Raw genomic sequence first — 26,744 nt, 5'->3', positions numbered from 1 at the left:
GAAGTCTCCGGTGAATTTTGTGCCAAGATCGCTGGGGACATCGCTATACCGACCGACCTGTTACCACATGACGTTCCGGTTGCACGAGATCAGCAAATGGAGGTTCCATTCTCTATGGAAGAACTTGATGCAGCACTGAACACGTGCAGGCGCTCGTCGTCCCCAGGTCCAGATGGAGTGACCTATGCTGCCTTACGTCACCTGGGTCCGAAGGCACAACGCTGTCTCCTGGACATATTCAATCAATCTTGGCATGATGGCGAAGTCCCCGACGAGTGGAAGTGCAGCCGCCTGGTACCTCTGTTGAAGCCTGGAAAGTCTCCGCTGGATTTGGCATCATAACGGCCCATTGCACTAGCAAGCTGCGTCGGCAAAGTCATGGAGAGGATGCTGCTGACACGCATGGAATGGTACCTAGAACATTATAACATCTATCCGGATGCTATGGCTGGCTTTCGACGGGGTCGATCTTCAATCGATAGCGTCACTGACTTGGTTACCTCCGTTCAGCAGCAGAAAGCTAAGAAGCGGCTGTCGGTAGCACTGTTCTTAGACGTGAAAGGTGCCTATGACGACGTGACCCACGAGGCCGTTCTCGAAGCTCTCGAAGCAGCAGAACTTGGAGGTCACGTCTTTCGATGGGTAAGAAGCTACCTCACAAAGAGATCCATGTTCGTTCTAACAGAAGATGGGCCTACGAATAAGCATTTCACAAGTCGTGGGGTGCCACAAGGTGGCGTGCTGAGCCCGACTCTTTTCAACCTAGTTCTGGTGGGGCTCACCGAAACGCTGCCACAGACGGCTAATATATCTCTCTACGCTGACGATATCTGCATCTGGGCGTCCGGCGTGACACGGCCTCAAGTGCGCGCAAGAATACAGAAGGCGGCAACATTGACATCTGCATACCTTCGCCAGCAAGGTTTGACTATCGCTACAGAAAAATGTGCAGCAGTGGCATTTACACGCAAACCGATGTGCTTCTATCCAGTGTGCATCGAAGGCCACTCAATTGCTTATAAGAGCAGCCATAGATTCCTAGGTGTCATCGTGGATCGCGACCTAACCTGGAGTCCCCATGTCGCACATCTGAAGAGAAAACTCATATGCATTGAGAACGTATTTAAGTTCGTTGCCGGAAAATCATGGGGACCATCCGTGCATTCAATGCTGCAGCTTTATACAGCCCTCTTTCTCGGATTTCTACGGTACAGCCTTCCTGCCCTGTCCAACACGTGCAAGACTAACATCCGTGCACTACAGAGCGTGCAAGCCCAAGCACTTCGGACATGTCTTGGCCTTCCAAGGTGCTCATCGACAGTTTCAACTATCGCTATCGCACAAGAACAGCCGGTCGCAACTCATATCATCGTTGAGATGCTGAGAGCGTACATACGCCATTTATCACGGCTACCGTCACATCATTTAGCGTGTTTGCCAGCGCGGAGGCCCCATGCTTCATTCTGCGGTATTGTGACAAAACACTACGACATATTACCACCTGGCTTCAAACCTGCGATGCGTCCGGCATCTGCGTTGTGGACTCTCCATCAACCTGACGTGTGCTTATCGGTTCCTGGAATCGTTAAGAAGGCACGCATGTCACCGCTAGCCCTGAAGCACTTGTCTTTGCGTCTGTTGGAAGAAACCTACATTGACCGCAAGCATGTTTACACCGATGGCTCCACTAATTCCAACAGCTCTACCGGAGCGGTGGTTGTTCCATCTGATGACGTACTGTTACAGTTCAAGTTTTCGCACATCACGACGTCGACAGCCGCAGAACTCGCAGCGCTTCAAGGTGCGGTCAAGTACATCCTTCAGCAGCCACCTAATCGATGGGCCATCTTTTGCGACTCCAGGTCAGCCTTACAAACACTACGGTTTGCTTTACGGCACGGATTACACGAACAATCCGTGTACGAGATAAGGCACGACTACCACCAAGCACTCGAGAAAGAACATGACATTATATTTCAATGGCTGCCGAGTCATTGCGGAATTGTCGGCAATGATCGCGCGGATGAAGCTGCACGATCGGCTCATGACCAAGACCAGCGGACACCCATACCACTCTTGAGAACAGATGCCGCGTGGCGACTACAATCACTCGCACGCCGTATCACTCTTCTACAATGGAATACGCCGGGTTTTTCCAACGCGCGCCTGTATTCGATTGACCCAAATTTACAACTTCGTTTGCCATCCGGGCTCTCAAGGCGCGATGCAACTTTACTGTGCCGCATGTGGTTGGGCGTGGCATTTACGAATGCGTATTCGAGTCGCATTGGAATGGCCAGCAGTGCGGCATGCAACATTTGCGCCTGCGAGGAGACGCTTGAACACATTCTATGCCACTGCCCATCATACCAAGCTCAACGACGTAGTATGGAAGTCAAGCTCCGTCACCTGGACTCAAGACCGCTGACAGAAAAGAAGATCTTGGGACCTTGGCCTACGGTCTCGCATATGCGCAAGGCCACGAAAGCCCTCTTGTGCTTCTTGAGGACCACAGGACTTCACGAGCGCCTGTGAACTAACAGCGCGAGTTCGTGTTGTGTAGTTTCAAACTGTTCATCCATCCCTTTCATACTCTTCTTCTTTCTTCTTTACCCTTTCTTTTCTATTATTTCCCCTTCCCCCACCCCAAGTGCAGGGTAGCCAACCGAGCCAAAGCTTGGTTAACCTCCCTGTCTTTCCTCTTCGTATCTCTCTCTCTCTCTCTCTCTCTACAGATGGTATACCATAAAAATGTCGATATACGGATTACAGATGTATATCCCGTTATACCATGAAAAGAGCTGAAGTATTCGTTGGACGTTAACGCGCCACGTTATAGCCAATCAATAACATCATAGAACCAATAAATAAAGCCATTTAACAGCAGTTAACAGTTTCAACCCACTTCTATTTCCCCTGTAGTTGTGGATGAAGGAAGGAAGGAGAAGGAGAAAAAGGAAAGGCAGGGATGTTAACCAGTCTAGAAGGACCGGTATGCTACCCTACACTGGGGGAAGGGATGGGGGAGATATAAAGATAGAGAGAGAGAGAGAAGGAGAACACGCACGCACAAAATTTCCCTTTCACTAGTGACATAGACCAAAACGTGAATGTTCACGTTAACTTTTGTAGTGTACCTTTTGAAATACTATTTGTTGCTCAAATCCCCGAATCACTCGCCGTACTTTTAATAAAGTTGTTGTTTTGTTCTCTTTTGTCCTGCATTTCTCCTTTTGAACTAACGCAAGTTATGACAACGTTACAGGTTAGCGGAGGGTTTCACATACAGCCGGCCAGATCAACTATCGTGCCCAGAGGCAACTTTTGTCAGCGCAATATGATTGCACTAAGTAGCTAAATATAGTTCTGTAGGCATGTGCTTTGTGGGCACGCACTTGCCCTCACCATTTCCGGAACCTAATTGAGTCATATGGCAAAAGTACACAGAAAAAAATTGCCGCTCGCGAACGATAGTCAGAGATTTGGGCGACTGTACGTTCACATAGGGCGCTGCGTTCAAGACATATCATCGTAACTTGCCGGAACGGATGGAAATAAGTTGCGTATACGTTACAAATCTTGTTAACATGCACTCGCATTGCATGGCGTGAAAGACCGGACTGCCGTAGAAGAAACACTACGCTCGCATTCAGTGGCACGGAAAGCATTAATGCTTACGACAAAACCGCACAGTTTCGTCATAATGGATTACCAGCTCACCCAGCACTCGGTTCTTTTAATGTTTACAGCTTCCTTTTATGACACAGTCTGATATTTCTAAATGCTAGTTACTATTTACAGGGCCCCGCACTTTTAATCACCTTAAATCCTGTTTAGTTTCGGCAAACTGTTTTTTTTTCTTTTTCTTACGCATTCCTCACTCACCCACCTACACAGGCAAGTAACGTGATGCAACGACGGCATGTGTGGAGGGGGCAACACTCGAGCGATAAGAACTTAATCTCTCTTTGTTTGAAGCACAACGGGCCGGATATGAGTTCATTGTGTTCGACATGTACACCACTTGTGCCCAGCGTTGCGCATTTGTCGTGTCCACTTTAACATTGCAGGCGGCAGCAGCTTTCCGGAAGGCAAACGATGACCTGGCAAACATCGAAGAATGTTGTAAACAGTTATTATTGTCGAATCTGAGAATCGGCAGATACCGGCCTGCAATTTAATCGCAAAAGGACAGGCGTAGCATTAAGAGATATGAAGACAGCAGGGCGCATCAGAGAACCAATATAGCGATAGACGACATCCTAGTTGGCATTATGGGAAAAAAATAATAGGCCTTGGTGGGCCATGTATTGCGTCGGACAACTTATTTATTTTTTTTTTATTGAAATAGAAAACAAATCAAGGAGTTGTTGTCACCATTCCTTGGTGACGGCTACCCCTTTCCACATAGTTGTTAAGATAACAGAATAAATAAAAAAAAAATATATATATATATATATATATATATATACATATCTACAGTCGCACAAGTTCAAGAACTCAGTAGCTATCGCAAATATTAGTGTCTTCAAAAAAACGCTGGAGCACTTTCATTGCTTTACGGTTTATCCTAGTCGGCCATGGGCCTAGTATTTTCGCTAAGGAAAACGTTCGCTCAGAGTCCAGCGTGTGAAGTTCTTGTTCGAGTCGCTGTCTATGCGTGTCGTACTTCGGACAGTCGAGCAACAGATGATGCACATCCTCGTCGTCGTGGCCGCATGAACATGTTGACGATGATGCACGATGAATTCGAAATAAGAAGTGCTTTGTGTAAGCGGTTCCGAGTCTTAGGCGATGAATGAGTGTGTCGATACGTCTTGGGAGCTGGGGGTCTAATTGGCACTCAAGGTTAGGGTCAACAGCGTACAGAATCGATTCCTTTGTGCTGTCTGGGAACCAGGTGGATAAACATAATTCACGTTTCGTTCTTCGTAAAATTCGGTTTATATCACATTGGGATGCAGGAATGAGGTGGGTTTGTGTGTAATTATGAGTGGCTTTTGCCAACTCATCTGCCATTTCATTTCCCTTGATTCCGCAGTGACTGGGAACCCACTGAAATGCCACGTGATGACCTGACTCCGTAGCTTCTGAAAGCTCTTTCAAGATCGCGTATACTATACGTATATCTATTTTTCCTGAAGTGGCATTTTCCACGCACGCAAGAGCCGCCAGGGAATCCGTGATTACGACCCACCTTCTGGGCCTCGTTGACAGTTTAATAAAGCTGACCGCTAGCAAAATAGCTACAAGCTCCGATGTTGTTGAAGAGGAAAGATGACCCAGTCGACATGCATGTTCCTCATGTAACTCCGGAATGATGAATGCTGATGTCGCAGTCTCTTTGTTGACGGAGCCATCAGTGTACACGTGAGTGTAGCCTTGGTATCTGTCAAACAAGTGATGTGAGGCCAACTGCAGAGCGGCAATGGCTGGTACGTCATGTTTACTACGCAGTCCTTCTATTGACGTTTCAATAGTTGGTAGCTCTAGCAACCAGGGCGGATAGGTCAAGTCCGGCGGCCAATGTGTCGACGCAGGAAGCCGTGAAATGTACTGTTGGTACACACGGTGTATTTGCGTGCCGGGACGGTTCTCAATTTGTGTTATGAGTGGATGTGAAGGGTGTTGCGTGACTAGGCGAAAGAGGTGCCGACAGGTCTCCACATTTCGAATCACTATAAAGTTGGGTTCCCGTGCCTCTGCTAATGTCAAAGAACTTGATGTTGCCTGTGGAACCCCCAGACATACGCGCAGGCTTCGTGCTTGTAGCAGTTGAAGTCGCTGTAGAGACGTCGGGGATATGTTGTGGAGAACTGGTGCGGAGTAGGCAATCTTCTGTCGGATAAGAGCGCAATGGACGTGTAGTAGTGACGCCGATGTTCCTCCCCATTTTGTCCCCGCAATGCGACGAAGAACATTTATGGTGCCGTTCACTTGGTTTTCGAGATCGGCTATATGTTGACTCCATCTGAGTTGGCTGTCTAAAGTAACACCAAGGAATCGATGCTTTCGTGCGATTTCGATTCTTTGGCCGTCCACAAAAAGTTTCAAGTTCTTCACTTTCTTTCTCGTGAACGGTAGAACTACTGATTTGGCGTGAGAAATCTGCATGCCTCGCTCCTTGAGGTAATCGCCTGTTAGATTTAGTGCTTGTTGAAGTCGATGCTGGATGATTTCCAGAGATTTGTGAGACGTCCATATGCATATGTCGTCTGCGTACATGGATATGTTCAAGGCTTCTGGCAGCACTTTTGGAAGACCTGCCATTGCAGCGTTGAAAAGAAGCGGACTGAGAACGCTTCCTTGGGGTACACCTCTGTTCACGTTGAACAGATCGCTTTCGCCATCATTGGTAGAAATGTATATCTGCCTGTCATGCAGGAAGTTGGCGATCCATTTAAGAATACGGCCATGTACCCCAAGTGAAGTAAGCCCGTACAGCACAGATAGGTGGCTGACAGAGTCAAATGCTTTTCTTATATCTATGAACACCGCAACAGCGATGTTCCCACAGTTCATTTCGTGTTCCACAAATGTGACTAGGTCAAAGACGCAGTCCATAGTGCATCGTCGTCGTCTGAAGCCAGCCATCTGTTCTGGAAGAGTGTTGTTAGCTTCAATCCACCACTGCAACCTTATGTCAATCATTTTTTCCATGACTTTAGATATGCAGCTAGTGAGGCTGACTGGGCGAAATGAGTCAAGGGATAGCGGTGATTTACCGGGCTTTAGCAGTGGCACAATTTTCGCGATCTTCCAACACGACGGAACGTGCGCCTCTGTCCACATGTTGTTATATATCCCTAGAAGAACTGTCGTGCCTTTGGGGCCTAGATTTTTCAGAACGCTGTACGACACGTTGTCTGGACCAGCTGCTGTCCTTACACGGGTTAGTGATAAAGCAGTTCGTAGTTCTAGTAGAGAATACGGGTTATCCAGTTGGGCATGTGGTAATGCACAAGCATCTTGGATTTGCGTCTCTACAGAATTAGGCAGTGCAGTAATACTCTGAGCAAGTTGTCCACTTCCAGTAAGAATTGAACAAAACTCATTAGCAACATCATGTTCGGATAATCGAAGGGATATGGCCAATGCTCTGAATGGGCTCCGTTGGGATACTGGATGGCTTAAAGCAGTGACTATTTGCCAGATTTTCGGAAGCGGGGTAAATGGAGTCAATGAGGTGCAGAAATCACGCCATTTCTTTTTACCCAATTTCTGCATGTGCCGGTTAGATTTGACGTGTGTGGCCTGACTCTCTTTGTAATCTTCCAGCCTTCCAGTGCTGCGATAACGACGTTCCGCTCGTCGTCTAATTGCTCGAAGGCGCTCATAGTCTGCATCTACACTGGAGTGACCCTCTGGGACGGCTGTAAACCTTGTCGCACGGGAGTAGCTGCTTCGAATGTAGGACATGAATGTGTCCAATTCATTAACTCCTTCCAAGTCACGTCCGACATATTCACGAAATAGTTGCCAGTTTGTTAGTTTTGAGGTAAATGTTTTTGTTGGCACTCGCATTCGTGGGTGTTGCATGAGAACTGGATAATGGTCGCTCCCTCGTGTTTCGAGGTCTGTACACCAGCTCATATCTCGTGCAATGTCAGGAGAGGCTATAGCTAAGTCTAGACAGCTGGCATAGTTATAACCCCTTAAAAACGTCACTGATCCATCATTCAGTACAACAAGACCACATCTATCAATTGCGTTTTCAAGTGACCGCCCACGGGAATCAGTGTGAGTGCTGCCCCATGTGGTAATTAATAATAATAATATCTGGGGTTTAACGTCCCAAAACCACCATATGATTATGAGAGACGCCGTAGTGGAGGGCTCCGGAAATTTCGACCACCTGGGGTTCTTTAACGTGCACCTAAATCTAAGTACACGGGCCTCAAACATTTTCGCCTCCATCGAAAATGCAGCCGCCGCGGCCGGGATTCGATCCCGCGACCTTCGGGTCAGCAGTCGAGCGCCATAACCACTAGACCACCGTGGCGGGGTTGCCCCATGTGGTATTGTGGGCATTAAAATCTCCACAGATGAGTACTGGACCCTGGACTTTTCCTAAAAAGCGAACGAGAGATGATTCTGTGATGCGTGTCGATGGTTGCAGATAAACACAAATTACTGTCACGATGAGTTTCCTGAATTGAATTTTGCAGCTTACAAATTCAGGCACGTCCGAGTCCGACGAGTATAAAAGACAAGAAGGTATGTCGCGCCGTACACATAACAATGCCCGGCTCAAGCCTGAATTTCTTCTTGATGCATATGTCACATAATTAGAAATTCTGAAGTCAGGGCCTACATTGGTTTCATTTAGGCACAAGATGGGGAAGCTGTATTGCGCAACCAGCTTCCTAAAGTCTGCGCTTTTAGACCTGAGGCCATTAGCATTCCACTGAAACACAGCAGTGTTGCGGAAACAGTTGTCCATTTGAAGAGCCATTGTGCTACACAACAATTTTTTGTTGTACCACTAGAGGTTCTAATGAAAGAACGGCGCTCACCTCTGGAAGACTATTGGCCTGTGGAAATACTCGCAGAATTGCCTTCAAAGCAATGAAGAGCATCGACATAATCATATCGGCATCGCTTGTTTTCGGTGCGCGTAATTCTTGTGTCCTTGGCTTTGAAGAGGAGAAAGCTGTAGACTCGTGGTGATCCTGACTTGCTGACGGTTTCGCTGCCCTGTTGTCGCTTGTCTGCCTTTGAGCACTTGGTGATCGTCCTCTACGGTCCACTTTGGTTCCACTCTTGTTTTTCTGAGCTGAAGCACGTTTGGCTATCATCGCATATGATAACGATGACGTATTCTTCTGTGATGTTGAAGTCACGGGGAGTGGGTTCACCGTTTCAGGATTTGGAAAAGGTGATCCCTTTTTCGGAGTTCTTCCAAGCAAAATTTCTTGTCGCTTAAGTCTAGTAGCCGCCTGATGTTTCGGACAACCAGCATACGACGCTACGTGGTCTCCATTGCAGTTTGCACATTTTGGATGATTCCTCGAAGTGCAGTCTTTGTAATCATGCGCTCCGGCACAGATCTTGCAACGGAGTTGTCCATGGCACGATTTGGCGACATGGCCATATCGCTGACAGTTGTAACATCGAGTAGCGGGTTGTAGGTACTCTTCCACTGGATGACTTGTGAACCCTAACAGAATGCGAGGTGGCAATGGCTTGTCGGGCGAGAACTCGAGGATGACACTGCCGAGTAAGTGTGGCTCTGCTGAACCATCTTCACGGCGGAGCCACTTAGTTTGTCTCTTGACTGAGATTACACCGCTGTCTCTTAAATATTCAAGCAGTTGATCCTCACTGTATTGTATGGGCACTTGTCTAATCTTTCCAAGGTTCTTCACATACGATTGCGGTATATACGGTGCCACTTCAAGACCAGCAACATGCGTCAACTCGAGGAGTCTGGAGGATGCAGTAACTGTAGAAACACTTACGGAGAAGTTGCCATCTCTGTTGACGCGGAACGACTGCACTTTCTCTTTAGCAGCGGTTACCACTTCACTGGCCAGTTTGTTCGGATTGACCTTCCAGAATGAGGCGCCTGGGTCAGTTAGCTTGAAAATTACGGGTATCCCCGCTGGTCTCGCTTTCTTGTACGTAACTGTTGTGAAGGGCCTGTCGTCTGCTTCCATGTCACTGTGCATTTCTGCGGAGTCGATAATCGTTGCATCGCTGTAATCTTCATGATTGTCAGTTCGCGCCTTCTTCGGGGTAACACACTCTTCATCGGCGTTGGGCGTCGTCGAGGGGTCGTCAAACTTGTCATCAGATCCGCGACGCACAGGCTTCTCTTGTTCAGACGCATTCATCACTTCGTTCTCATCAGATGAGCGCTGGGAGGAATGGCCGCCACCCGTAGCCGAAGCTTTCGGACGTCGGGACAGCCGAAGGTAAGGCTTCGACGCCTGAGAGACGTGGTGCCTGGCGCACCGCGAAGGTGGTGGCCGAATCTTGACAGCAAGACACAGAAGACGAGCAAGAAAACTCACAAAATTAGCGAAAAACTGCAGCGCAAGAGAGCTCACGCCCAGCGATGCTCAATTAGAGCGGCGGTGCTCAATTAGAGCGGCGAAACAGATGCCGAGATATGGGAAACGCGGCCAAGGGTGGTAGAGGGTCAGGCGAGGTGACGAAATTATAAAATTTGCAGGTGTACAATGGAATCTGCTCTCGCAAGGCCAGGTATCTATAGATCTCAGATCACCGGAAGATGCCTTCATCCTGCAGTGAACATAAGATAATAATAATTGTTGAGGTTTAACGTCACAAAACCACGGTATGATTATGAGGGACGCCGTAGTGGACGGCTCCGGAAATTTCGACCAGCTGGGGTTCTTCAATGCGCACCTAAATCTAAGTACACGGGCCTCAAGCATTTTCGCCTCCATAGAAAATGCGGCAGCCGCGGCCAAGATTCGATCCCGCGACCTTTGGGTCAGCAGTCGAGCACCATAACCACTAGATGATCATCTGTGGCGGGTGTGAACATAATATAGGTTGATCATGATGCTGATGATGATGAATTCTGAAGGGACAAAGCAGTGTGTGCATTTCTTTCTACCCATGTATTCGTCTTCAACGATATTCTCGTTCTGCATGCCACGTTTCTTTGTTTGATTACATTAAGTTCGAGCCGCGCCACTTAAACCGGCTTCGTGTAACGCCCATCATACACCTTCAAATTAGATCCTGCTGCATGATACTTAATTTGCTCAAGTGAACCAGCATATGTACTGCGCAAAATTCTAATTTGTGCAATAATCACGCTTTGGATGAAGATACGTGATAGGAAATCGAGCATACACCTCATGCATGCTGCACACCAATTCTGCCATGCATGCACTGGGGGCGGTGATAAGACAGTGTTTACGGCAACCAGCGCCGTTTGAATCACCTTCCATTCTGCGGTGATTCGACATGGCTCTCAATGCATGCCCTTCTCCCAATGCCGACGTCCAATGGAAAGCACCTATCTGTCGTTGGGACTGACGCTTTTCAAGTGGACAATGACAGCGAAGAAGTGCGTTGATTTGGTATCTCTGATGAGCGTACCTCCCGGAAGCGCGAGTATACGCATTCAGCTTAGATAAAAAACAAAAAAACCAACTCACAGGGTCCTTTGTACATTCGCCTTAGACGACCCCAACGTTAACGCCACCCGCTGTGGCTACATGTATATTACCATGCACTTCATATCGGCGTCCAACGTTCCATAATTAACGTTCGCTAACATTACTTTCTCTAATTAAAGCTTACTAATTAACTCACTATACTCACTCAGTTTGTTTCATTATCATCATATAACCAACTTTCACAATTTAAATATCTCTAATAACTAATTAGCTCACTACTCACTTCTCTATTCACTACTCACATCACATATATATGCACAGTCACGCTTTCACTCGCTTTTGTATGGCTTTTGCTTCGCTTCTCTCAAGCCGGCTTTTCGTTCAAGGCCACGTTTGCATGAGGCATAAGGCTTTCGCCATAAAAAATAATAGAAAATCCAAATGGACGCACTGTCGCCGCAGTTCGCTCAATTAGCTCTGTTTCAGATGAAAGTGCGAGTTTTAGCATTCTCCTTGGTTTTATTAGAAGTCCCACTCTTCAACGTTTTAAAGGACTAAGGTTCTACCCAGCGCGACCTGCATAAGTATTGCATGCAGCTGCAGGAGCATTCAGTAGCGTTCCCGCCGGTACAGATGCTTAACATACGGGTCTTAGTGTAACGGACCACAATCTTTCATCTGAGCTCTCTTATCCCCTTTGCAAAATAAAAGATTGCTGGTGGTTTTCTTTTGAAGGAGTAACCACTTGCATAGCAATGCACTCCATTCCGAGAGTCTGAACGCGAGCAGAGTCAGCGTACTCCCTCCGAAGAGTAAATGCATCAACCATCGGCGCAGGGCGCGAACATTTAGGAATTGGAGTGTTATCCCTGAATTCACGTCGTCTTCGTGTCATGCGAAAGAGAACTGGTGACCCCAACATTGCTGACGTTATGATCCACATAATTAAAATTGAACAACAACAACAACAACAACAACAACAACAACAACAACAACAACAACAACAACAACAACAACAACAACAACAACAACAACAACAACAACAACAACAACAACAACAACAACAAAAGATTAAAGAAAACAAAAGATTAAAGAAAACAAAATAAAAACGCTTCGTAATTCAGTGCAGATGAAAAGAAACAATGCAAGCGTTTAATGTTGAAGATGGCCTCGTGCAGCTTGGATTTGCCCCATAAAAATGACGCACATCCGACCGCTCTGTATAACGAACGCTGTGAGAAGTATGATGAATAGCACGCCAGTGCGCTCTGGAGAACATCGCATGTCGTTTAAATCGGTGGCGTCTTCTCTCGTAACATAAGTCGCTTCGCTGTTGAGTCGTTTCGAGGTTGACGGCAATAAAGGAAGAGCCATTTTCAGCGTAAGATAAACCATATATAGATGAGACGTATAGCAATGGGGCTACCGCTTTGTAAAATTATATGTTACTTTTGGAAGTACGTTCCTACCAAAACAGAACGTGAATAGGAGCAGTTAAACGTCTCTTATCGTTCATTATTTGAGTGTAAGACGTGTGATTATGACCAAATCTTAGGCGAGCAATGGGTTCACCACTACCCCCCCCCCCGCCCTCTTACGACCACCTCCCACTGAGGCCCGTACGATCAGAACTCAGTGCAAATAAGAAGTATTAGATTAGGAGGGGCGCCGCCATCCCCCCTCCCTCCTGTACGCGCGCCTATGACGAAAGCGTACGCGAACTGCGCTCTGGCACCGAAACTATGCCTTCGTAAATTAATAACCCCAGTGTGATACACAGCAGCGCATGTGGACAACAGGAAACACGTCTATAGCTTGGTTTCCCACGTATACATGTATTTGTTCTGATGAATACCGATAGAACAGCAACCGAATCCCGTAATTATTTTCCCACAAACAAATACCCCATGAACGCATGCGGGAGCTGGTGACGCGAGGGCAATGACTTCCGAGTTGAATAACCTCGTTATGAGACGCACCGTAGTGACATCATGCGAGAGCACTTTATCACGGCGTGTCTCATTCGGCCAAATATGGGATAGCGGAATGGTTTTTAGGCATTAAATGTACTTAAAAATATGTTAGTGCCTGTGTGGGGCACCGCGGTCGCTCCTTGTCTCTAACATGACAGTTTTCCTCGTAACTTTAACAACCTCACAAATTGGGAAAATAAACCTTTCGGCAGGTTACAGCGGTGTGAAAACAGTAACATAATCTTGACCTTTGATTCATCACATCGCCGAAGCGTTCCCATGTGGGATCCTTGTCCCCATTCCTGAAGAAGTTGTGACTATATCTAAATGCGGACTTCACAGTACAATGCTACAAATATTATGACCGTGCCAATTTTTGCAGTTATGTTTGATTAATCTATTTTTCCGTGGGAGTCAAAGCTACTCGCTAGCCCCTCCCCTTTTTTTTTCTTTTGTTGTGCAGTCCCTCTTCAGTGAACTATATTTTTGGTGACTAGGTAGCTGACCCTTCACATGCTTTTTTTTTATAAAGCAACAACTACTACACCACCACCAACAACAACGACGTCCGTTCATTCTCTCAATTTCCTTCCCTTTCTCGCATGCTGAAATGAGCAAATATCAGCCACGCCTGTAAAACATATCAACAAACAACAACCTTCATCGACAATGACCACAAGTAGCAACGCTTCACCTACCTTAACAATAACAATAACAATAACAGACTAGACAGATTGAAGCAGAGCTGCTGTCCTGTGGTTTTTATGAATGAATGATTTAATTCGTTAATTCATTCATTTATTAATCATTTATTAATGAGTGTTGCATATTCAAAGTCACCGTTTATGTCATATATACCTTCTACTTAACCAATTTCACCGCGAAAACAAGAGTTTGTCATCATAAATACACTTTTACGCAGGAAAATGTTTTTGCGACAAAAAACAAACGTTCAGAAAGGGTAAACAAATCCGCATAGCAGAGCGAAAAGTTGCTCCTTGTCTTGTGCGCATTTGGTTGTTTAGATAAAGAACAACTAAATTTAGTTGATCGATGCTCTATAACCAATGCCTGCTAACTTCTGCCTGCACGAAGGCTAACCTGCTAACCTAGATTTGCCAGCGTAAAGTTCAGTTTTGAAATTGCAGTTTTGTAGCGGTAGTTCTGTCTACTTGAAGGCAAGTAGGCAAAAAGCTTGTGCGGGAAATGTCGCCCAAACAGCCCGAATCTTGGTTTTTGACGCTAATCTTTGCAAGCACATTCGTTGCTTCGCTACTCCGTTAAAACCTTTAACGGCTAACACGTAATGAAAGCGAATGAGGTAATATCTGCTCTGAGGCACAAAAGTTCTCACGGCAAAAAGCTGCTCACGTAATACGTTTATAAAGCCACGTAGTAGGGATAATCTGCCATAAAGGTCACATGGATTCAAGATAAAACAAACACGAGTCGTTACAACAGCGCCGTAATCTTATCTTCACTGTTCCCATAGTGGCCAGAGCAAGGCCACAAAGGAAGCAGCCAGTGATAGAATTGGTATGCAGCCAATCGAGATCGAGATAAGTTACAAGTACTACAATATTTGCACGTGATACACACATGAAATTGTTTGCAATTGTCTTCTGGCTTTATTGAAGCTGTATTAAGGCGTGATTAGGCGATGAGCTCAGGTCTGGCCCGAAATCCGATGGCAACCTACATAGGCTCCGTCTAACGTCAGCGAAAACGTGCCAATGAAAGTGGGGGAAGTTTAACCGCAGCGCCAACCCCTTCTTCCCGACCCCCTCCCTCCCAACGGTGTATTACCAATAGAGGGGGGAGGGGGCCCCTCCACCCCCTCCACCTTGCCCCCCTGTCGCACTCCTATAGTGATACTGACGTACCTTCCTTTCTAGAGTTCCTACAAGGCAAGCGAAGTAAGTCTGATTTATGAGTTGTCATCATAAACGTTACCGAATAACTAAGCAGGAGAAAGAGGTAAGCGTCCCAGAGTTTGTTCAGGAACATGTGTCGCACATTAGTGTGCCGTTCATACCAAAACAGAAGCAACTTTCTAAAGTGAGATCTCATACATAAAAAGGTAGGCTCACAAACGGCTATACTGAAAATCATGGATTGCTAAAATAGCAAAGAAAAAGATATAAGCCCTATACACACACGAACTCAAGCCGGCGAGACATGTCCATACAGGCACCAGGACCGAAAACGCTGTCCGGAACATACGGAATGGTCACTCACACAAGAGTCAGAGCCCTTAGAAGTATTTGTTTATGTACTTACGCGTTCCCAGCTGCCACAAGTAGCCATATGCGGTAGATTGCAGTGTTGTAGCACTGACGTGAGAGGCTAGTTGGCAGCCTTCGCTGTCGGTGAGCAGCATCCTCAGTCCAGAAGGCTGTGGCCTCTGCATGATAAACTTCGGTCATTCGCCATCTTTTCTATACGTTGCCTCATTTGCCTTAAGTTTTGTCTGTCAGAACTGCTCTCTCTCTCACACACACACATGTGTGTGTGTGTGTGTGTGTGTGTGTGTGTGTGTGTGTGAGAGAGAGAGAGAGAGAGAGAGAGAGAGAGAGAGGGGGGGAGGCTCTCACAGACAAAATTTAAGGGACTGGTCTTCTTCAAGAGAAAAACACCGGTCCTCGGTCGAAACACCGAACGAATAAGTGTATTTTTTGTTTTTGTAGGTGCGCCCGCACTGCATATTGCTTCATATCAATCAATCAATCAATCAATCAATCAATCAATCAATCAATTAATCAATCAATCAATCAATCAATCAATCAATCAATCAATCAATCAATCAATCAATCAGATGTACTGCTTGTACCCAGTCTCTTGGGCTCAGTCGCACAATTGCGTATGGTTTTCAATGCAAAAAAAATCACAGCATATCCACGGGGTGAATGATGATGAGTGGGGCGAAGCTACGGAGGGAATCATCTGTAAACCGTGAAACTCTTCCGTGAAATGCGCCCAGTACATAATATAAAGAGTGTGAAACATCGTGTATATATTAAACATCAAACTTTTATTGTACTGTTGGTTTACGTGGTCCCTTCATTATCACTTGTGATCGGTGAAATGCAAGGAAGAAGTCCACTCCCGAGCGAAAGAGCGCCAAGAGCGACCGCATTCCCCGCTCGCCCTGTGCGAATTAAAGGCAAGGCTAGAGGGAAGACAGGACGCGCGTTCCACGACGCCAGGTCGGTAGCATGCCCAACGAAAGCCAACGGAACGCGATCGTGCAAGTGCTCCGGCTTCGCATCGCCTCATGGTTCCATTTAGCGTCCCAAAACCAAACATATTGCTCAAGGTGTGCCTTGCGTTTTTCGTAGAAATAATTTCTTTATCATGTACACTAAGACGAAAAGTTGAAAGCTCACTAGAGTGTATCGCCCGCAAAGTATGTCTTTTAGTGTGATTTAACTCTCGTACGGCAGGGTCCTCGCGCCGTTGCCGGTCCACCTCGCCCGTTGACGATCGGGCGAGGTGGCTACATGCAACTACTACCCTACTACTACTACACTTTAAGAAAAACATCTGGCGTTCTTTCGTTCTGCTTTTACAAAACATCTGGCGTCTTTCGTTGGTTTATTTCATCAATCAACGGCGTTTTGAACAAAATTTTTATTGTTTAATCACGCACAGGAGAAATCTCACCAGGCACTACCTTGGAGGTAAACAATGGCTGCTAATGGCAATGAGAGACAGAAGAAGTCGGCTTTTAGCTAACACTTACACTTCTACTTCTACTAACGTTTCCTACTGGAACATGCCAATGGCTGCTAATGGGGAATGAGAGACAGAAGAATTCGGCTTTTAGTTAACGCGCACGCTGCGAATTTTTTATTGTTCAACAACGCACAGGAGAAATCTCCCACCGGCACCACCTTGGAGGTCAAAGCGTAAGACTTGTTACTCACTACTACGACCACTACGAGGGACGAACGGGTGCCGCCTTAAGGAGCTTCGCCCCTAAAAGGCCTTTCTCGTGGAACAAGATGCCGGTCAGTCTCAAACCTATTCCTTTGGTACGCGCAAGCAGACGAGCAACCATGTCGACCTGTTATTTGTACACAATATAGCTCGGAACAAAGGAAATTGCTTTACAGGACGAAACACGCGCGAAGGCAATTTACATTATCTCATGCTCCCATGTTTGCTGTCAGGGTTGCCTATGGAAAGCGCTCTAGAGCACCCGGAGTCAGTGTTGTTTCATTAAGCACTCGTCGGAAAGTTCCGTTGGTGTACACTCGCCTTATCTTGCCCACTCTACGCAGAGATCCTGCATCCAGTTTTTCGTGTCTTCACCATTCACAATGTACCTGTAGCATTTCAGCGCCGTCGGTATGTTCTGCATTTTAATTGAACGACTGTGGTCATATTTCGAAACAGATGTCGACGCGTTTGATATAATTTCACCAAACAAACAAACAAACAAACAAACAAACAAACAAACAAACAAACAAACAAACAAACAAACAAACAAACAAACAAACAAACAAACAAACAAACAAACAAACAAACAAACAAACAAACAAACAAACAAACAAACAAACAAACAAACAAACAAAACAAGCAAACAAGCAAACAAGCAAACAAACAAACAAACAAAACAAACAAACAAAACAAACAAACAAAACAAACAAACAAAACAAACAAGCAAGCAAACAAACAAACAAACAAACAAACAAACAAACAAACAAACAAACAAACAAACAAAACAAGCAAACAAACGAACGCACAGGCACACAGACACACATCACAAAATTAAAGTAGGTAAGCGTTAAAACTAGTATACCTCTTAGCGCAAGGTAAACTAGCAACACACATTCTTCATTCAACGCATGACATTTTAAACCTGTACATTATACGACGAATTTTATGAGCTGTGAGCATGACACAATTCCTACTTTTGCTTGATACTGACGTGCGAATTCTACTTCAACACTGCTGACATAGCATTAACACTGGAATACCTAGGCGAGAGATTGAATATCAGACACATTTGTACTTCTCTCCGGCCCTAATATTGCGTGGTATTTTATCGCCACAGTTTTGCCACTCACAGAAGCTTCCGCACGTGTTTAGTGTGTTTGACTCTTTATCATATTAGTACGGTTTTACTTACGAACTATATATGACATCGTGTTCTACCATGCCTAAGGGAAAGCTTTCTAAATTAAAAAAAAAATAAAGAAAAGGAAATGAAGTACGATGCTTATATTCCAGCAAGTACGGTACCTTGAGTCATAAGGCATGTAGGAGTGCCATGGCGGGACGTTATCAGAAAAAAAAACACATTTCTGGGTCTTTGTTAGAGCTCCCTAATTCTATTGTTAGTTGCACGGCAGCTACACACGCTACCGTGCAATTGTCACGGCGTAGTGGATGTGTTAATCGGAACTGATAATGTCCTGCATGTTATCCGCTAGCGAAGAGATAATATAAATGATGCGCGAGTACTCGCCAAACTCAGTTTACTCACCCACGGAGGAGTGAGCAACACCAGCCACAACGCACCTCTTCGAAGCCTGAAGTTGCGCACTGCAGGGCACACACCGCAGTCGGAATAACAGAGGTTCGTACGTAGTTTCCGTAGATTAATAATATGTTATTGTGTTTTATGGAAAAAAAAAACACTCGGAGGACGCTCGAGCTTCGCCTTATAGAGTAGAACGCGATAGCGTAAGCCGGCCCCGTGCGCATCGCCTTCTCAAGTGCTAGCCTATAGCTTCGGTTCTCAGTGAATGCCTCAACCGTGCCGTAAGGAAACGAATGACTGTGCGCGTAAAAACATTGGCCGTTTCAAACTATCCTAGAATGCCTACTGCAAGTACAGTAGTTAAGTGCCAACTACGCCATAATTCTTCCTTTTGCGAATCAGCGAAGGGCCCACCACGCGTCCGTAAGGCAACAAGCGAACCTACGCAGCTGCTCACTTTGCTGATGCTTTTGCTTCTGCTGATGGTTAAATATGCCTGAGCGCTTTGTAATGGGTGGCCCTTTAAAACGCCAACTCGGTGCTCAATTCACATGTTTTGAAGACTGGCGCGATTCTACGCTTTTGCCACGCAATATTAAATGCGTTAAGGAGACTCCTTCCACCACAAGACGTTCATATAGTGTTTCTTTCCGAATAAATTTCAAACAATAGTGTGGCTCTAAAAGGGTATTAAAGCAGGACACGAGTTAATTGATGCTTCTTTCTGCGTAACGCTTGTAGTACGCTTGTAGAGGCCGCCTTGAGTATTTTGTTCGCTATGTATGTTAATTACGCACATTTGTTATAAATACCATGAAGGAAAAAAAGAGCAATTGTGTGGCTTTGTGGTAGAACATCTGCTTGCCACGCAGACAGCCTGGGTTCGATTCTCACTCAAACCTAAGATTTTTATTATATATTTTATTTGCATCTTTCTCGATTTTTGGGTCACGGAAAAGAAGGTTTCTCGCTAACAATTAACGACGCCGACGCCAGAATTTCTGCGAAACGAGCTCTTTAGCGCTATCGCGTTAAAAGAAGTCCTTTATGCTTCGCTTTTTTCACCCAGAAAAAGCCTGTTCTTGTATGCAGTTAGACACAAAAGCTATAGCAAGAAGGAACAGTACGATAGCTAACGTAACTATAATAAATAAATAAATCACGTTTATGTGCGTTGCATCTACAGCCGCCTTTATAGAGAGAGTGAAGTCGCTATTTTATGCAGTGCAGCAGATTAGTTCAAGCGACCACGAACAGCTCCTACGAAACCTATAAAAGATAAAAATGGTGCGATAGTTTTACGCTGCCTGTAAACAAATAGTTGTGCACTTTTACGGCCTAACAGATGCATTTTACAGAAACGCGTGATGTGCTTCTGGCGCCGAGTTATCGTGTTTTAAGTTTTCCTGCTTAGCTGGGCTTATTAACGAATATTGTTCTTGTAATTCTCGTAAAAACATCCAGACGCAATATTATAATCGACCAACTTCTAGTGCAGAGGGTACGTTTCCCTCTGTTAGGTACAGCCGGTAATTTTAAATAGGTTGTAAGCTTGACAAATGACACAGCTTTGTCAGCATATGGACGGAGAAATGAGAAACCTCTCTAAGTTTAGCCCACTCTTGAAGATTGGTGACCACCCTGATCAAAGGCTGGCGCTACCATTGACTTTCTGGGGTCGCCATGTAGTGTCCGAAGCTCGACATTATCGCAATTGTTTAAATAGATCACAGTGTTGGACGAATAGGCGCATTTAATCTGTGACGCATCCAAAATATTGACGAACCATCACTACGTGAATAATATGCATTCATACGTGAGTTGTGGGGCGTAGTACAGTGCTTTATGTTGTTTGTACATTGAGTAGCTGTGCCTGCGCAACATCACTCTCAGTGTACCAGAGAGAAGTGCATGCCTGCCTTTTAGAATAATTCAGCTCAATAAATAGACCAAATAGATTTGCACTGTGTGTCACGGGTTATTTGTTTTTTTTTTAATATGTTAACATTAAAGGAGACCCCCGGTGTATGACTTCCAGCTCAATGACTTAGCTATCTATAGTTCCGTTATATGAGAGATAAGCTACAGAACTGGTGTTTGTGAAATTAATATGTTAACTGGCACTGACCAAACATTGCATGGCTCTTGTAAATGTGAGCAACGTCAATGATAACGTTGAAGTAAAGATATCGTGATCATGATTATATGAAACTCTTGTAGACTGAATCAATTTTGCTATCTAAAAAAACAAATTAATCATTTGCAGGTAGGACATTCGATGTTTCCTAACAAAACCTAATTATTGCACACGAAGTGAAAATTAGCACACGTAATTTATTCTCTCTAAACCTGCTAGCTTGACTAGTTTACAGAATTGCGATAACAGTTCGTGGTGTGTGGTTAGTATTTTTGCAAATATGGCGTAAGATTTCTTTGGCGTAAAATTTGGCGTAATATTTACTCACCTTAGATTACTTTTGTAGCAAATACTTTTCACGTTCCATAACGAAATATTCTTTTTAAATGATCAATTATGTTGGCGTTTTCTGACAACGCAATCTATAAGAATTAAATTTATAGAGAGGTAGTCTCTGTAGTAGAGCGTTTCTTCATACTAATACCGTTATTAAAAATGGACTCTTTATGAATGGGCATTTGACATGAATGTGTTTCTGAAACACTTGGTAAGTTACGCCTAGATTCAGGGGTTGTGGTGAACTAGAAAATACCGGATAACTAAAATTCTACTACCATTTCTTTTTCAGCCTCTCTGGCCGCAACATGAGCGGGATGCTTAGTATAGCGGCCGCCTTCGTGTGCTTGCTGTGTCAATCGTCATCACTCGAGATCGACACCTTGGACGGTGGATACAAAGACATATGGGTTTCCATAAGCGAAAATGTTCCTTACAACGAGTCCATCGTTGAGAACATCAAGGCAAGCTCTTACCACTAACTCCCAACAGCATCACGTAGCTTCGAACAGTGTTTTAGTACTCGTGTCCTATCATAATAATTGTTGGGGTTTTACATTTCAAACCCACGATATGATTATGAGGCACGCCGTAATGTGGGACACTAGGTTAAATTCGACCACCCATGGTTCGTCAAAATGCACCTAAGGTGTTCTTTGCATTGCACCCCCATCGAAAAGCGGCCGCCGTGGCAGGGAATCAAACCCGCGCCCTGGAGCTTAGCAACGTGACACGTTACATGCTGAGCAACCACGACGGGTACTCTTGTCCTATCGGAACCAAAGAAAGGGTGCCATAGTAGTAAAAGCCTTCGGCTGCTTGTGCCGGTATTCAATAGCCACACAGCTGGATAGATCAAGCCTAACTAACTAACTAACTAACTAACTAACTAACTAACTAACTAACTAACTAACTAACTAACTAACTAACTAACTAACTAACTAACTAACTAACTAACTAACTAACTAACTAACTAACTAACTAACTAACTAACTAACTAACTAACTAACTAACTAACTAACTAACCAACTAACCGACCGACCGACTGACTGACTGACTGACTGACTGACTGACTGACTGACTGACTGACTGACTGACTGACTGACTGACTGACTGACTGACTGACTGACTGACTGACTGACTGACTGACTAACCAGCCAGCTAAATAACCACGCAGGATTTGTTCCGCTCATCGTCCAAGTTCTTGCACAAGGCCACCAATGGACGCGTGTACTTCAAGCACGTGACCATCGAAGTTCCCAAGACTTGGCCGAAGAGAGCCAGTGCCCGTGCACTGTCGTCCGGCTTCTTCGAAAAGAGTGACGTCCGCGTCGACCAGCCCAGTGCACTTCACGGAGACAAGCCGTTCACCATGCAGAAGAGGCGGTGCGGTGAACCCGGAGACTTCATTCAACTGACGCCCGCGTTTCTGGCCACCATTGGCAACTCCACGGCGAAAAAACTGGTGAACCCAGGCAAGCGACATTTTCGCTTTGAGAATTAATTGTAAATTAAAAGAAAATCACAGGGTCCCTCATGCGTTCGCCTAACATGACTAGAACGCAAAAGCCATCTTTTTTTTCTTCTTAGTCAATACACCGATCCTGCCCCTGCGAAAGCTTTTTGCACCTAGTGTGATTTTGCACGTTAGGTTAGGTTAGGTTAGGTTAGCAACGGAGGAGGGGCATTGCAAACTGTCTGCACTTCACCTGGTTTTGAACTGCCTACGTTTGACCAAGTGACGATATCATGTGATGACGTCACCATGTGACGTCATGTTATGTGACATCATAGAGATGTCGCAAATTATGGCACTCTGTGACGTCATTATGACGTCATATGAAGACATCAACGCATGATGCTAACTTTTTGCATCACTCGTGTTGACACCGACGCCGTGGGACGCCGACAGTCCATTTTCCGTTTGACGAGGCATCTAAGGCTTTCGCCTTAATAAACTAGTAATAAGCAAAGTTGCAGATTAAGGAACATGCTCACCTTAATTTCTGGCCGCTAGGATTACGTTTGTGGAACCCAAAGACAATGAATTGCCATTTGAGATAGTAAATAAATTTGTGTAATTGGTTTAATAGCGTATCCACAACCGGAGATTCGCTCTAGCATATCAATACCGCCATTTTAGGCTAAGAGTTACTTTTTCGTGTTTGAGAGAACGCTTTAGGTTGCCCCCTTTTACCTAAGTACATCGAAGTAAAACGACAACAGCAAAAAAAAAAAAAGCTGTTTCTTCGCAACTTTGGAATTAATATTCATGACATTTTTTCAACACTGAAGAAATATAAAAATGCACTAACCACAACGACTGAAAATGTTTGATATTTAAAATGTCAGTTAGAAGTTATTCGGCTCAGTAGAAAAAAAAAAAAGACTACCTAGGTATCACGTTTACAGTTCCTATTTCGCCACTTTTTAGGACAAACGAATCATTGAGTGACCGGTTGATTGAGTCACTCATTTACCCGAAGACACTGCGATTCAGTCATCAGGCTTCCAAGGGTCTCACGCAAGGAATTCGAATGAATATATCTAGTGGGTGGAACGAGCACTTCAAAACGGGACCCTTGTTTGCAGCGTACGTGATGGTGCACGAGTGGGCCCACTACCGTTACGGCGTTTTCGACGAGTACGGCAGCGTGGACGACAGCCGCTACCCGCTCACTTACTGCCATGCCGGCAAGGTGAGGAGTGGCGTACGCCCACATGCTCACAGAGCGATGAATCTTTCAGAGCATTACACAGTTACCCAGCACTGCCGGTAAACCAGCACAGATAGTAGGCAGTTTTAGAATAGCGTACGCAAAGCTTTGCGTTATATAGCGTTTGTCGCCACTGTGCATGCGTCATACGCTATGTTCTTCCGGGCCCCCGTTAAGTGACGGAAATAGCGGGCGACAGCAACGAACGCTATCTTTGCGTACGCTATTATGCTATGTTCTTCCGGGCCCCCGTTAAGTGACGGAAATAGCGGGCGACAGCAACGAACGCTATCTTTGCGTACGCTATTATGCTACTACTACTGGTAGTAGTAGTAGTAGATACTTTTTACTGGCATTCCGCGGCGCAGTTTCGAATCGTACACCGAGTAATTTGTGCTAGACACACACTTTTGTGAAAATATCAGTGGTTGGTGTGCTAGTCGCCTATAGTTGTGCAATCAAGACATGAACCGTAAATTTTGATAAGTTAGAATCTCAAGTCATTCATTCATTTATAGCGGACATAAAAATGACGACGTCTGCCACATACTGCGTGTGTGGCAAGAAAAATCATGTCATTTTTTGTCCCGTCCCATATCTTTATGATTCACAAATAGCAGTGAACATTTGTTTGATGATAAGCAGCTTGCTGAAATATATCACACTAAAATGAGACGATTACGAAACTGCCTACCCCTCTAGGCGAGGTAAACAAATTGGAACAAAACATGCTAAAACTGGTTTGACAGTCCGTGTTAGATGCATCATTACATCGATTTGACTTCTTTGTGCAACATATTTATGATTGCGCTTTCGACGTCACTTCGCAGGTGAAGCTGAACGCTTGCTCGAGCAGGATCAGCTTTACTGCACGTATGACCAACGAAGCAAATTGTACAATGGACGAGAAGTGCCGTTTCAACGAGGGATGCGTAGTCACAGTTTACCAGCCGGTCAAGAATCCCGTCGAGTCATCTATCATGTTCATGCCGTACTTAGCCAATGTAAGAGTAGCTCTCGATTGTTACCTACAGTCATAGGCACGTGCAGAGTTCTATATAGGGGGGGGGGGTGTCAAGGTTTTACGCGCTAGTAGTTGACAAACGTACATGAAGTCAGGAGGAGAAACGTAAGAATAGCCTGCAAGGTAACGGTTTTCATAAACAGGACCGAGTTTCATCAGTAAATAGTTGAGGAAGTCTATTATTTTAAATAGGTTTAAAGGGGTCATGAACCACTTTTCCAAGTAATGATCTAATGGCCTCAGTATCGGAGTGTACTGCCTCCCGAATCGATTGCCGCAAAAATTTCTCGAATCCGTCAAGAATCAGCGGAGTTACGGGGTTTAGCGCACGCTCCCAGCGCTTTCTCTCTTTTCTCGTGCCGACGAGCGCACTGGAAGCTAGACAGGGAGGGATGGCATGGGGGAAAGAAGTTACGCCAGCGCGCGTCATGAAACGCGATCGCTCTCCCGCTGTGATTCGCTTGCGCGAGTGCGGCTACCGTGTACTGAGGAGTGCGGCGCCGGCAAGTGGCGGCACCCCGCGGCAAGAAGCGCATCTGATCCGAACGCCGCTCTCGATTTACGTCGGCTATCGGCCAATAAGCATGCTATGTCTCTTGCGACGTACAGCGGACCGACGCCCCGCCCACCGACGAGAGTGAGAACCGGCCTCTGTTTGAAAAGAGGGTGCCTGGGGAAACGGCAACTTCGCGCTCCGCTTGTGGCCATTACGCGGCGCGCACGACTGTAATATTTGGCAGAGCAGTTCATAGCCGTGTCAGCTTTCCGCAGGATGTGTTTTTTCAATCAGCCCAAGGGGTGCTTCATGACCCCTTTAATGCAACACATAGGAAAGTGAGAAATATCTATACGAGTGCTTGTATATGTCTCTGAAAAATCCTTGAACAGAGGGTGTCCCTAACGCCACGCTTCGAAAAGTGCTCTTGTCTTCTTGAGGGCAGCAACAGCGACGCCCGTGTTCAAGAGCTCTTCATCTATTCAAACATCCATCTTTTCCTGAATGTATGCCTCATTTGTATTAGTCTCTGGTAGATAAAGGCCAATTTATTGCCGCTTAGCTGCTTTCGAACGTACGGTTCCTTTTGGGCATCGAGGTAAGACCAGTGTTGATAAAAATCTGCGTCACGTAAATAAGTACGTACACCATTTGACAGGTGAGCCAGTTCTGCGACGACAAGGACGGATCGAATGTCCACAACCCATTCGCCCCAAGCAAACAGAACGTTCTGTGCAAACAACAGTCCACTTGGAAAGTTATCAGTTCGAACGCTGACTTTCAAAAGTAAGTGAATCATCTCTATACAACATCGTTGATGCCGTGTACGAATATTATATACTACCTTGCAAAGGCTTGCCAGCGACACGAACTACATGGCAACGTTTTTCCCACATGGCATCTTTTAGGGTCACATTCTGCAAGAATCACTCTGCCTAAGTTCTGCTCCTCTTTGTCATGACGTTTGTTATGGTTAGTGAGTGTAGATAAGCAGACATGTAGAGACGCATTACAGCATTTTGTCTCTTACACGTTTGTCCTTGTCTGGTCCAACCCCAAGAGCATAGGCGTGCGCAGGGTTCCTCATCAAGGGGGGGGGGGGGGGGGGACGGAAGCTCATCGCAGCGCCCCACCCTTCCTTCTTAGTCAAAGTATGGGGCAGACTCCCCCCCCCCCCCCTCTCTCTCTTAGGTGACTGGGGGAGGCGGCCACCCCCCGTGCCCCTACAAACCTCTCTCCTCACCCCCACGCCCCTCCCCCCTCCCCCCGTGCGCACGCCTATGCCCAAGGGGTCTATGAAAATTTGCCAATGAGCTAATCACGCGCGCGATCAGATCGCAAAACCGCATCGAGCAAGAATGCGAGGATCAGAACGCCATAGCTTCGCGTGCAGGTGACTATGCGCGTGAATTTTGTATGTTCGCAGAGACCTACCGGCCTCTGCACTGTAGTATGAAAACGAAACGAAAATTAA

The 26,744-nt window shown here is 45.6% G+C and overlaps 2 protein-coding genes across 2 annotated transcripts in view; one reads left to right on the top strand and one right to left on the bottom strand.

The window, feature by feature from the left end:
* The window catches only part of LOC119406976 (calcium-activated chloride channel regulator 1), a 174,065-nt gene that overhangs the window by 59,740 nt on the left and 87,581 nt on the right, over positions 1-26,744 (bottom strand). The gene's annotated exons all lie outside the window — the stretch shown is intronic.
* Positions 22,204-26,744, top strand: part of LOC119372330 (calcium-activated chloride channel regulator 3A-1) — a 29,636-nt gene continuing 25,095 nt past the window's right edge. Inside the window, exons 1-4 of the mRNA XM_049419847.1 lie at positions 22,204-22,508; positions 23,626-23,732; positions 24,581-24,754; positions 25,929-26,056. Coding sequence (XP_049275804.1) covers positions 22,406-22,508; positions 23,626-23,732; positions 24,581-24,754; positions 25,929-26,056 — 512 coding nt within the window. The 5' untranslated portion in view covers positions 22,204-22,405. The remainder of the gene's footprint in view (positions 22,509-23,625; positions 23,733-24,580; positions 24,755-25,928; positions 26,057-26,744) is intronic.

This window comes from Rhipicephalus sanguineus, chromosome 10 (assembly GCF_013339695.2).
Source record: "Rhipicephalus sanguineus isolate Rsan-2018 chromosome 10, BIME_Rsan_1.4, whole genome shotgun sequence".
Classification (NCBI taxonomy): Eukaryota; Metazoa; Arthropoda; class Arachnida; order Ixodida; family Ixodidae; genus Rhipicephalus; species Rhipicephalus sanguineus.
Note: the sequence above shows the minus strand (reverse complement) of the source record. Positions and strands in the feature narration are given on the sequence as shown.